Source organism: Coturnix japonica, chromosome Z (assembly GCF_001577835.2).
Source record: "Coturnix japonica isolate 7356 chromosome Z, Coturnix japonica 2.1, whole genome shotgun sequence".
NCBI classification, from domain to species: domain Eukaryota; kingdom Metazoa; phylum Chordata; class Aves; order Galliformes; family Phasianidae; genus Coturnix; species Coturnix japonica.
Genome location: NC_029547.1, coordinates 7307078 through 7320231, shown reverse-complemented (window position 1 = coordinate 7320231; position 13154 = coordinate 7307078). Strand labels below are relative to the sequence as shown.

Here is a 13154-nt window from a genome sequence, read left to right as displayed (position 1 = left end):
GGGAAAAAAAAAAAAAATCCCACCCACCCTCATCTGCTGCGGAATAAAAGAAATATCGGCGGGCGCGGCGCCATGTGAGCGGCGGGCCGGGGCCGGGCGGAGCAGCGGCCGTGCCCCCGGGACGGCGGGGCGAGCCCCGGGCGGCGCTCGGAGCCGGCGCTATGGTGGAGAACCCCAGCCTGGCGGGCAGAGCCGCCCCGGTGAGGGCCGCGCCGCGACGGGACGGGCCGGAGGGGCTCCGCGACCGCGGGGAAACGGGGTGGGGGCGCCCCGATGGAAGCGAACGGGGCTCTCCGGTAGGACCGCGGGGGTGGTACCAGGAGTGGGGGTTCCCCGGTGGAGCGGGATCTTTTTGGGGATTGAAAGGCAGGGACGGGGGTCCCCGCTGGGATGTGCCCCGAGGGGTACTGAGCCGCGGGGATGAGGTGCTCCCCCCTCGCTCCCCCCACCCCTAACCCCGAAAGCGGGTGCGGGCAACTTCGGGGCAGGGCCCCCGGTCGGGTGGGGACAGAGAGAGTGGGGGTGCTTCTTCCTCCTCCTCCTCCGGTGGCGGTGCTGAGGCCGTGCCCTGTGCCCGCAGCCGGCCGCCCCACCGCGGGGGCCCGGGGCGGCAGGGGGGCTGCGCCTGGCGGCGGTGATGGAAAGCCTGCAGCGGCAGCAGGCGGCCCGCCTGGCCCGCGGCCCCGACGGCGCACCCCGACGGCTGCCGCTCGAAGCTGCTCCTGGTCCCGGTCCCGCTCCGTCGCCCGCCGCCCCCCGCCGCCGCCCGACCCCTGGCCCACGCCCGCTGCCCGCTGCAGCGGGGGAGGAGGAAGAGGAAGAGGAAGATGAAGAGGAGGAGGAGGAAGGGGATCCCTGCGACCCGCCGCCGCCCCCGCACCACGAGTGGACCTACGAGGAGCAGTTCAAGCAGGTAAGAAGCATCTGCCACGCCGGCACCAGCTCCAGTCCCACCAGCAGTCCCCTCACCGCCCTTTAACTCTGATCCCAGCTTTCCCCAAATAGATGTCGCTTATACTCTCTTCTCCCCATCCCCGCAGACCATCTCCAGCCACCTCATTGCCCCCCAGCCCCATCCCAACTGTAGCCCAAGAAGACATTTCCCATATCTCCCATTGCCCCCAAATATCACCTTCATGCCACCCTAAATGAGACCCTCCCTGAGTCCCCCACCTCTGCCCCCAAACTGCATGCCAGACAAGTACAGCTTGTGCATCCCAGTACCCCTATCCTAAATCACCATCCCTCCCAAGATGGGAACCCCATGAATGTTCCACTGCTGCCATACCTGGACCAGGTATCCTTTTGAGCTCCCCATTTCCCACCACCCTATACACTGTTGCATTCCAAATGGACTCCTTGTGCCCCCCTGCCCCCTACCACCAAGACCCATCGCAGCCAACCCTGGTATGCTTCACCTCCCCAGTGTCCCCTGTGCCTCTCTCCCAGCTCCCTGCACTCTCCACTGTGCTTGGATAGCCCCAGGCCCTTCTACCCCATGGGGTTGGGAGGGTGCCCTGGGGGACAGCGGGGTGCCCAGAATCTGGCACATCCCTGTGCCCACCTGTGACCGTTTCTGCAGGGATCTGGGGAGGTCATAGGGCCTGTGGGTTCTGGGGTGGAGAGTGGATCTCTGTTTAATATCGTGCCCGCTTGCATAGATTCCCTCCTGCTGGGTTGTGCTTCTCTCACTTTGCACGAGGCTGCTGCAGGGATGCAAGTGTGGTTTGCACAGCTCTGTCTCGGCTTTGCTGAGATGTCCCTGTGCTAAGGTGTGTAACTTTCTGTGGTGGGGCTGCTTGGGGCTCAGCTAGACGTTCCTTATGTCCAGTGCTTGGGGACTTAGGGAGATGGAAATGGCTGCAGGGACCAGACTTTCTGTTCAGGTATTGCACAGCGCAGTATGGTTCTGGTCCCCGGTACACGCACTGGGCCACCTCCAGGGTGGGTGCGCTGCATAGGTCGAATAGCTCGGCGGGGAAGTGTTACGTTACAGCCCGCTGCGCTGAAAAAGGCTGACTGTCCGGTTCCCGGGGTCAGGCGGGAGGTGGGACGCGGCTCCTCCCTCGCTCCCGGCCCCGGGGAGGCTTTGCAGAGAGAAAGCATCCCAGGCATTTCTCTCTTCCTTCGGCCCCGCGCCCTGCCCCTCGTTAGTGCGGCTGCAAATCGCGGTGTAAATACGGGGGGACAGATCACAGAGGACGTCGGGGCGGGGTGATAACTGTGGCTTGCCGGCTTCCTCACGTCTTCCTCCTCAGCCCCAAGAAGACGAGTCGCTGCCGTTCCTGGGTTTTCCAGCTTGTCTTTACCCATCCAGCCCTGAGGACAGAAGAGCTTCCCTTACCTCCAGTGCCTCCGGGTGCACAGGGACAAAAGGACCCTATTGCCAGAGGATGGCTCAGATAGGATGAGGTGGAAAGAGGGGAAAGGAGCTTTGTGGTTTGGGGCAGGGCGCGGTGCCCTGGGGGGCTGCGGGATAGCTGGCCTTCCTCTGTCGTTGTCGGGAAGGGGACGTATCCCCGAGGCTGTATCTGACCCGGAGAACAGGTTCCCCGCTCGGGGCCGTGAGGAAGGAGCTGCGGAGGGGATCTGTGAGGATTAATGGGAGAAACGAGCGATTCGCTCGGGAAACCCATGCAAGGGAAATGGTTTTGGGCACCCGCAGTTTGTGGACGCATAGGGACCTTTGCTCTGCGAGCTGCTGTGATACCGGCGGGTCGGGAAACCCCTTGCCCTGCCCCTTGCATCAGCCCCGCAGTCGTTCGTGTCCGCTCGGTAACGAAGCACGAACCAAGGTCCCAGCGGTCTCCCCGCTGTCTGGGACGGCTGCCGAGACCTCTGCAAGGAAGGAGCTCTGGCCCTGACGCATCCCTCCTCCCGGTGCATCTCCACCCAGGTGCAGAGGAGCCCCGCAGGGCTCTGGGTCTAAATTAGAGGCTCTCTGGTTACACCGCGGCATGAGGGCGCAGAGTCCGCTCCTCGCCGCGGCTGCCAGAGGTTTCCCAACCACAAACGTGAGGAGGGGACCACCTGCGGCGAAGGAGCTGAGAAGTGAGCGGGGCTGAGTGCCGGGGCTCAATCCCTGTCCCATCCCATGTAGTCCAGGACCTTGGGGTGACTCAACCCCTGCCCTGGTGCGGTTTGGGGGTGCCGGGAGCGCCCTTGTCCACCTCAGCCCCAGCTCCCAGACTGCAGCTCCCGGGAGCTCGGTGTCGGGGCTCCGAGGAGGAGGTGTAAAAACTAATCAAGGGTGTGAGAAGAAAGGTGCCAGCAGTGCGGGCAGCGCGGGAGCTGGGGACGAGTGTGCGGGGAGGTGGGGATAGTCATGTGCCCGAGCTCGGGGAAAGGAGAAAAGGCTGAAATGGGGCTGGCAGGACCCTATGCGTTCCCCTGGCTCTGTGCACAGCAGTCAGATGAGAGTGATGGGTTTGCGAGGTGGACCCTCTAGTGGGTTTTAACCTGCAGTAATCCATTAATTAGGTTGATGATGGAAGCACGGCTGCTTCAGTGGGGAAGCATGCAACCCCGGAGAGGTGGGTTTTGGTCCTATGGGGGTGTGCAGCTGTGCAGGGGTGTGGGAGCAGGTACAGGTGTGTGTGGGGTGAGTGCACATTTGGGACTGCAGCGTAGTGGGGGTGTAAGTTTACACAAGGAGAATGTGTATAAGGGGTGTGTGAGTGTGCACAGGGTGTGTGTGCACAGAGAGAGTGTGTGTGAGGGAATATGAGCAGGAGGGGGCTGTGCAAACGTACAGCATGTGCATGGGGGGTGAATGTGTATGCATGGAAGCACCGAGGGACACGTGGGTGTGTTCACTGATGTTCATGGGGGCATGGGGCACTACTGGGGTCGCTCTGCCTTGTAGTGTCACCAGAGTCTCATAATTGTAGGGGCTGGAAGATCATCTAGTCCAACTCCCTGCTATAACATGTTCCCTACAGCAGATACAGCAGAGTCCCCAGGACTGGGATATGGTGACAATGCCACAGTGGCATCATGCATCACATTTCTTCCACATGCACAGCTCTAACACCAATAGTGAGCTATTCTGGTGCTCTGTGCCTCAGTTTCCCCTCCTGCTAAATGGTCTAGGGATGTTGCTGGGGACCCTGTGAACCCCTGTCTCCCCAGGGCAGGGGGCTGCCGTCCCAAGGCCAGTGCCACGAGCAAACATCCCTCACCTTGCCCCGAGCTGGGTTAATGTTTGCAGCAGGCAGCTCCCCCAGAACCAACAGCGGTGGCGGGGAGGGGGTTTTAATGGCCTGCCGGATCTGCTGCGCTATCAGCGCTGATTAAACCTGTTGCTCTGTAAAGCCCCGTTAAATATTAAGCACAGTGAATGGTTTGAGGGGGGGGCACTTGGAGTGGGCTGGGGAGATACAGAGTGGGGGGTGTCTGGTTGTGGTAATGGAACAGTGATGAAAGTGGGGACGCTGCGGTCAGTGTGGCCCTGGTGGGGGCTGTGGGATTGGGGCACAGCCCCCCAGCAGCTGGCAGTGCTTTCAGATGCAGCCAGCATCCAGGCAGTGCCGTCCCATAACCATTAACTTATTAACGGCGCGGGGCCAGGCGCCTGCAAGGTCAGGGGTGGATGGTGCCCAGCGGGGAGTGAGTGAGCTGCTCCCAGCGGTGGGATGGGATTGGGGGGTTCCCATCATGGGGTCCTAAAGCTCCTGGGTCCCTGACTTGTAACCCATGGGTAAACTGAGGCACTGGTGGCTCCCTCATCCCATTGGCATGATGGATACCAGGTACGTGGTTCCCGGCTGTGCAGTGGGACCGCAGTACAGTAACGCTCCAAAGGGCTGTGTAGTTCTCAAAGGAGACTGAGGTCCCCGAATGACCACCGGCAGCATGCCAGGGTGGAGGGTGGGTGTAGGAAGAGCATCTCCTGTGTGAGCAGTGGACAGATGGAGAAATTAGCAGGGAGGCTAATCAATGTGGTGCATATTAAGTGGCTGAGGGCTGGGGGGGGGATGCGAAGCAGGGGGGAAGCCGAGCAGGGTTTGGGATCGATGCAGCCCATATTAAGTGGATTAAATCCCAGTGGCAGATCTGAGCCCTGGCTGCCCGTGGGAGGTAGCAGCTGAGCAGGGGTCCCGCTGTGAATGCTTCCCTTGGCAGCGCTGTGGGGATGGAGGGGCTCTTCCACCTCCCTGCTTCCATCTTCTGCAGGATGGGCTGGACCATGGGGTCTGCTCTGTCCCTACACCCCCAGATCAGGGAGAGACAACTTCGGGGGGACCAAGTGTGCTAACAATGTTATTTAATTGTGGTGAGGTGGCAGGGGAGGCGTGAGGTCTATTCACATGCCTTTAATAAGCTATGTTCGACCTGCTGCCCTTTAACCTGAAGCAGCCCCGTTATCCACGTTCCTTGAGGAATGAGGATGTCACCATGGCATGGCGTGGGGTGCTGGCAGGGAGCAGGGTGCCCACAACAGCACCTGCAGTGGTTTCAGGACAGGGACACCCCAAGAGTTGTGCTTTGTTGGTGTTGGGGGTTGTGGGTTTTTTTCTGGGGGAGGAGAGGGGTCAGAACCTCACAGATGGGGTCCTGAGGTCAGTAGAGCAGAGCAGAGCCGCGCACCAGAGGGATATCGATCCCCAGGCTTGACAGTTTAATACTTGTGTTTATAGAGGAATATAGTTACATCGATGGCGTTAAATGAGTTACTAATTATATCAATACAAACACGATTAAAAGGGTCCTTGCTCATAGGTCACTGCAAGCAGGAGCTGCTGCTCGTGTTGCACAATTGCCCCCTGAGCAAGGCTGACAGCTGCTGGAGCTGTGTGTGAGGTGTCCCCATTTGGGGGTCTGTGTACCCATCTGGGGGTGTACGTCCCCATTAGGAATGTGTGTGCTTACTTGGGGTTCGTACCATGCAGGGCTGTGCATGCATCTGCAGGGTTGTGCCTGCTGAGAGGGAGTAATTGCACCCATATAGGGTTGTGCATGGATGTACAGGGTTGTGTGTGCCTATCTGGGGTTGCATATGCCCATGTAAGTGTTGTATATGCCCGTGTGGAGGCTTGTACTTGTGATATTTTTGCATACGTATACAGGGCTCTGCATACCCGTATGGGCTGCATGTGCTCTGATGCAGGGTTGTGCACACCTGTGCAAGGTTGTTTGTGCTTCTGTGGGGGCCGTGATCTGCCACTCCAATGGTTGTTCCCTTAGAGGCAGGAGGAGACCACAGTGCCCAGCCCCTCTCCAGCTGAGCATCCCCAAACTATGTGGGATGCCCACTGTATCCCCTTTTCCTTGCTCCACTTAAAGCCAACCTTTGCTCCTGGCCTGATGTAACGTGTCTTTGCACAACAGATAAAAGGTGAGGGGTTAATAAATGGTGGAGGACAGATTCTGATGATGGGAGGTAGCACCTGCCTGGGAGCTTCAGGAGCAGAGATGGATACGGCAGCAGGGGTCCAGCCAGATCCCTCTGCTGTCTGACCCCTGGGAAGGATGTGTCCCTGGACTGGCAGCAGCGGTTGGTGTGGGGGGCTAGTCCTGATTTCCCATGCTGGAAGGGATGGATGGGGTGGGCTGGTGGCCAGGCAGGGAAACAAGAGTTCCTGGGGCTCTGTGGCTGTCAAAGCAGACCCTTGTTCCATGTCCTCACCTCCACACATCTCTGCATCCCCATGTCCTCATGTCCCTGCATCCCTTTCTCACATCCCCATCTCTTCACAACCCCGTGTTTGTGTCTCCATGTCCTTGCATCCATGCATGCCTGTGTCCTTGTGCCCCCCATCCCTGTGTCCGCAGATCTCTGCATTCCTGCTGCCATCACCTCCACACAGCCTCACTCCTTTTATCTGCCTGTGAATTATGTGTTGTGTGGAGGTGGGGGGGGATCTCTTTCTATTGGTTTTTAACAGCCTTTCCTTACACAATTGTTTTTTAAACGACTCTATTTTGTGCCTGACTTTGTTTTCCAGCTTGCATTTCTTTGTATATGTTTTGGAAATCCATTCTGGACTGCTGAGTTTTGTTTCTTTTCAATGGCTTTAAATTCTTACCAGGCTCACTGGGAGGAATTGGTGTCTATAGCGCCTTCGATTGGTGCTAATTTTTCCTTCGTGTGCTCTGACTTTTACTGCTGGGCCATCGATCTGGCGGGCTCCAATTTGTCATGGTCACCGAAGCGCTGTGCTGGAATCAAGTCAGCTGCACGGCATGGGTGCATCCTGACCTGCTACACTCTGGGGTGGGGAAACTGAGGAACAGAGGGAGCAAATTGGTGCTGTTGATGCTGAGGAGCCCACAGCAGCCCTGGGCACAGAGTGGATGATGCCATCAGTGTCTCCATCCTTGATGCTGATACATGCCTGGTGCATCACTGACCCCTCTCATCCCTGTCCTCAGCTCTATGAACTGGATGAGGATCCGAAGCGCAAGGAGTTCCTGGATGACCTCTTCAGCTTCATGCAGAAGAGAGGTAAAGGTGGGTGGTGTGGGTGGGTGCTCTGGCTAAGGGGGGTTCATGGTAGAAGCACTGGTGCACTAAGTGGCTTCAGGTCTCTGAAGCCCCTGAGGCTCAATGAGCACAGACAGACTCACGTGTGTCACTATCACATGAACTCATCTCTGCTTGCACACCCTGTGTCTCCTGGTATGCACCTTTAAATATGCACACCACATCCTATACTCTCACACTTACACATGCACACATGTTTGCCCCCTGATCCAAAGACGACAACCCATCTTGGGTTGCTGTCAGATAGAGGGGCTCCTCTGGGACTCCCAAATTTGGGCTAGTGGTGAAGCCCATTGCTGATGCCCAACAACAACCAGCAGAGATGTGCAGCAGTGGTGCCAGTCACTAGTGCCCTTGGGATGTATCTATTAGAAACAGCCATTAATTGTAGCCATTAGTGATGGCTGACAGGGATGCCCGCTGAAGATTCCTGCTAGCAATGCCCACTGGCGATGTCCAGTACAGATGCTCAATAATGATGCCTGTTACCAGTGTCCATTGGTGATGCCCAGCAGAGATGCCCATTAGCAATGCCTGTTAGCAGTGCCCACTAGTGATCCTTGTTAACCTTTGTGGGTCATCATGGCCATATACGAGCATGCCCCAGGGCTGCAGGAGCAGCACTGGGTGCCCAGGGGTTAAAGCCCTGCAGCCCACCCAGACCATTGGAAATCTTTGCTATCGGCAGAGGGACGAGCCAGCTCCTGGGGATTCGATAAATGCTTTAACCTTCGCCCTCACCATCCAGGCCCGCAACAATTAAAAGTTGCCGAACACGGGCGTGCGGCTGGCTGTATTAATTAGAGCCTTTTGCCAGTGTGTGGATTAATGAACATGCCGCTCAATAGCCAGTAAACCCCAGGCAGAGGTTAATGCCGAGCTAATTAACGGGGGAAGGCTGCAGGGTGGGGGGGGGGGGGGGGGGGGGGGGGGGCAGGAAGGGCTTTGATGCTGGGCAGAGAGGGGCAGTCAGACCCAGATCTGCCTTAGGGATCATCAGGGAGAGGGGGTTCTCACCCGTGGGCCAGCAGCACCCAACTCTTGGTGGTGCTGAGTGCCCACAGATTCCTTTCAGGGCTGTGGGGCTGGAAGCAGAGGGAGATTTAGGTGCTGCCCCATGGGCACTGCATGACCCCAGCTGTGGAGCAGGTGGGAGAGAGCTGGGGGAGCAGTGGCTTCCCTCTGCCCCTCCACCCCCCAGCATCCCTCAGCCACAAGATTCATGGGCTGCTAGGCAGCTTCATTATCTCTCTTTCCAGAGCTAATTAACTCCCTTGCTATTGGGGCCTGGGCTAATTAAGTGAGAGCCTGGTGGTGCAAGGAGGAGGGAGGGAGCTGGATGCTCCCCTGTTCCACTCCTTTCCCCTACCCGGGTGGGGGGCAGCTCAGGGTGACCCTGGGGGTGCTGGGTGTCTTGTGGTTCACAGGGTGACTACTCACATCCCATGGGCACCCAGGGGTGTACAGACAGGAGGGACATCCCCAAAGTGGCAGCAGGTTGGGAAGGGACAGTGAGCCCCAGGAGGCAGCTGCACATCCCTTGCATTTGCCCCCTCCCAGAGCAAGGGCCCTGCTGATAACAGAGCACCATTAATCAATTGAGGAACTAATTGCAGCAGCACAATGGCCCTACCACCTCCTTAGGCTTTTGTGCCATGCACCCCAGCCAGAACCAGGGTCATCACTCTACAGGGACACAGACAGGTCCCTTTGTCAGTGGGATGGGCACTGGCCGTCAGCATTGCACAGCCCCAAGATTAATGGCATCTGCTTTCATTAGCCATGCAGGGGGGGAGAGAAGAAAGCTAGAGGGCATTGATTGGATCCTGAGACCCCACAAATACAATCATAGCTTCTGGGGTGATGGGGAGCCCCCAGATCAGGTAATGAGGTTGTGCTGGGCAGGGCTGATGGAAGACCACAGGTAGATATCTTTACCTTTTTCCCAGGAGTAAAAACTACCCCTTCCCAACCTGGCAAACAACACAAAGGGAAAAAAAAGAAAAAAAAAAAAAAGAAAAAAAAAAAGTTAAATGAACTCAGTAAAGGAATAAAAAGAGCTCATTTTTCAGGCTTATGCGAAGAAGCCAAGCCAATATCGGGGCCATAAATTAGGGATGCTGGAGGATGGCGGTGAATGACGGCTTCGTTTGAGGGGCGAAGCGCAGCCGTGACAGCCTCCCCAGCAGAATGGATGGCTTTCCAATACTGCCCAAAGCCTGCCAGGGAATAAATATGGGATGGGATGGGACAGGATGGGACAGGACAGGATGCTCATCCCTCCTTTGCCTCGAGTCACTGCCATGGTGCCTGCCTCCAGGCACCATAGGGCTGGGAGAGATGGTAAGAGAGAGATAGTAAGACCTGATGGCTTTGGGGGACCATGCTGATCTGTGCTGGGCTTGCAGAGTTCTGGTGAACAGTGTCCCCCTGTGGGGAGCAGAGACCCCTGGTACACATGCCCAGTGGTACATGCGCTCAGTGTTAAGATGATGCCTCTTAGGGTGCCCTAAGAAATTTGCAGATGCTCCACAGGAAGCTGCAGGAGTTTCATAGGGAGACAGTTGTGAGGGGCTCTGGAGGAGCTGTGGTGCTGAGAGCCAGTACCCATGGGGGCCATGTCCCCAAGGGGATGGATGTAGGCTCATCTTGACTTCTTTGCTCTTTCCCTCTGTGCTCACTGGAAGGAACGCCTGTGAACCGGATCCCCATCATGGCCAAGCAGGTGCTGGACCTCTACATGCTGTATCGGCTGGTGACAGAGAAGGGCGGCCTGGTGGAGGTCATCAACAAGAAGATCTGGCGTGAGATCACCAAGGGTCTCAACCTACCTACCTCCATCACTAGTGCTGCCTTCACCCTCCGCACACAGTGAGAGCATGGGGTACCCCACAGGGGAAGGAGGGCTCCATCCCTGCCTGGTCCTGCTCAGCAGAAAGTTGATGCCAGTTCTATTCCCCACAGATACATGAAGTATCTGTACCCCTATGAATGTGAGAAGCGGGCTCTCAGCTCACCTGGGGAGCTTCAGGCTGCCATTGACAGCAACCGGCGGGAGGGGCGAAGGCAGACATTTGGCACCGCACTCTTCAACTACTCTCCCACTGGCACCCCAACCCTGCTGGGCTCCCCTAAAATACCCTTGCCGGGTCTCAGCATCTCCACCCATAGCTGCAGCCAGATTAGCCAAGTGCACGGTGTGAAGAAAGGTAGGTGAGGAGTACGTCTCCACCTCAGGGGATGCTCTCCATCTCAGTGCCCACCCAACCCTGTGGTGTGGATGCTGCGATGGGGTGGAGCAGGGGAGTCCAGCTGACCTCTCGCTGTTGTTGCAGAGGATGGCACAGTGCCTGGGCGCATCACCATCCCAGTGGGGCTGTCCAGCCACCACCTCACAGCAGCCCAAGTGGCTGCAGCCTCACAGGCAGCAGTGCTGGAGCAGCTGCGAGAGAAGCTGGAGGCTGGGGAGCCACCAGAGAAGAAGGTGTCGCGGATGACGGAGGAGGAGCAGCGGCTGATGCAGCATGCTCTGCAGCACAACCTCCTGGCTGTAGCCTCCCAGTTCCCCATGAACATCAGAGTCTCCAACCGAGGTAGCACTGCAGCTCCCAGTGTGGTCACCCCATCCCCTGGCATACCAGGGACACTGGAGCAGAGCAAGGATGCACAGTCAGAACGGAGCCCTTCTGCTCCATACAGCTTCTGTTTCGCTTCGTTCTTATATTGGTATTTCCTTTCCCCAGATGACAGACAGGAGACCGCATTGAACCTGTCCACCAACGGCATTAGCAGTATCAACATGTCAATAGAAATAAATGGAGTTGTCTACACAGGTAAATAGAAGGGCCGCTTGGCCTGTGTAATTGCGGCCAGGAAATCCAATAACTTATAGCCACTGCCTGGCCAGCAAGTCCTTCCTTCAATCTGATGTCTTTACTATAAAATCCATTGTAACGAAGTGGCAGGGGCAGGAGAGAGGGAGCAGACAGAGAAGGGGGGTGGTGAGGCTGGGACCACAGTGGGACCCTGCAGTGAATGCCCAAAGAGGGGGATGGACAGATGGATGGACAGAGTTGGTCTGAGTGGTGCTAAAAGGCTTGTGGTCATCCTCACCATGGGATTTGGGATTTAGGGCTTGGAGTCCCCTATGGAAAGGTGCGCAGAGGATAGTGTTGGGGTGGTGAAGAGGATGCAGGTGCCCCAGTGGGGATGCTCAAGCACCTGTCTCACTGACAGCACACTATGGGGCACAGGAGCCCTCCCTGCATGGTGACACAGCTCTCATGCTGGCTAATCAGGTCACTCTACCTAAGCCTGCCCTGCTGAGACTCCCCAATTAAGACAGATAAGTTCTCCTTAATCACGTAAATACTTAACGAACCACAAAGGTCAGGGCTTGTGAGTGTGCACAGCCACCAACCAAATGATCCTGACCACCCTGGTAGCTGGGCAAGGGAACATGAGGACAGGGGTGTCACTAGGAGTGATGTGGGGCTGCTGCCCCCCGAGGTGCTGTTCCCTGCCCGTAACCCTTTTTCTCTCACTCTCCAGGTGTCCTGTTTGCTCGCCGTCCTGCAGGACCCTTGGCATCTGGTGGAGGGGGCACCCAAAGCGGGCCAAACCCTGCGGCCACCCCAAACCCACTGCCACCAGCCCCCTCACAAAGCCACACTCCCACTGGCACTGCACCTTAGGGGCAGTGCTCCTCAAAGAGCTGCACTCCCAAATATGGGGCAAAGATGTGCCCAGTGGGGAAGGGATGTGCCCATGAGGGCCTGGGGATCCTCTTGTTTCAGTGTGGGGCTGTGGCAGTGCAGCAAACAACTGTGGGGGGCCCTTTCATCCCTCACCCACTGGTGTGCAGCCCCTCACCCATGTGGACCCCCAAAACATGCATCTCCTGTGACCCCCATGCAGTTCCTGCTGGCCTGGAACCCCAGCACCCTGCAGATTGCATCCCCTTGATGCAGTCACTGCATTCCTCATACTTGCCTCAGTACACTCACTGCAGCCCCTATGTATACCTCAGCTGCTACAGACTGTACACCTTGATGCTCACTTTGCATCCCCCTGTACACACCTCAGTGCACACTCTGCATCCTCTGTAGTGACCTCAGTGCACACACTGCAGCCCCTATGCACACCTTGATGCATACTGTCCCCTGCACATTGCAATGCTGTCTGGCATACCGCATTCCTTATACACATCTCTTTGCACAGTGTACTCCTTACACATGCTGGCAGTGCATACCCTACATCTCCCGCACACAGCATCACCAATACACCCCCTACAGTGACCCCTGTCCACCCCCCCCTGTGCACATTGTGTCCCCTACACATTCCCCATACACACCATTCACCCTCCACACACACTCAGAGCAATTGCTGCGGCCCTCCCCCTCACTCCCCCCATGCTGCCCACCCTGTGACACCCCCGGGGTCACCCGAGGGCAGTGGCACCCAGCGCTGGGGACACCTCAAGCCCCCAGCTTGGGGGGGGAGGGTTGCGTTGGGAGGCACACATTGGGGATACTGGTGGGACTGGTGGGGGGGGGCGAGCTGAGAATGGGGGTGGGGCCTATTGGGGTAGGGCTGTGGGTGGGACTTAACGCCAGCGGGTGGGGGTAATGCACTGGGAGGGGCTTGCTGGGGGCAGAGCGGGGAGGCC

The 13154-nt window shown here is 57.7% G+C and overlaps 1 protein-coding gene across 1 annotated transcript; it reads left to right on the top strand.

Moving 5' to 3' along the window:
* The first annotated feature begins 637 nt into the window (after window positions 1-637).
* On the top strand, window positions 638-13034 carry ARID3C (AT-rich interaction domain 3C). The gene is made up of 7 exons (XM_015848286.2): window positions 638-913; window positions 7375-7447; window positions 10174-10357; window positions 10451-10695; window positions 10822-11079; window positions 11230-11319; window positions 12038-13034. Exons 1-7 carry the CDS (start codon window positions 638-640, stop codon window positions 12178-12180), a joined length of 1269 nt encoding a protein of 422 aa, XP_015703772.1. The 3' UTR covers window positions 12181-13034.
* Window positions 13035-13154: the final 120 nt, after the last annotated feature.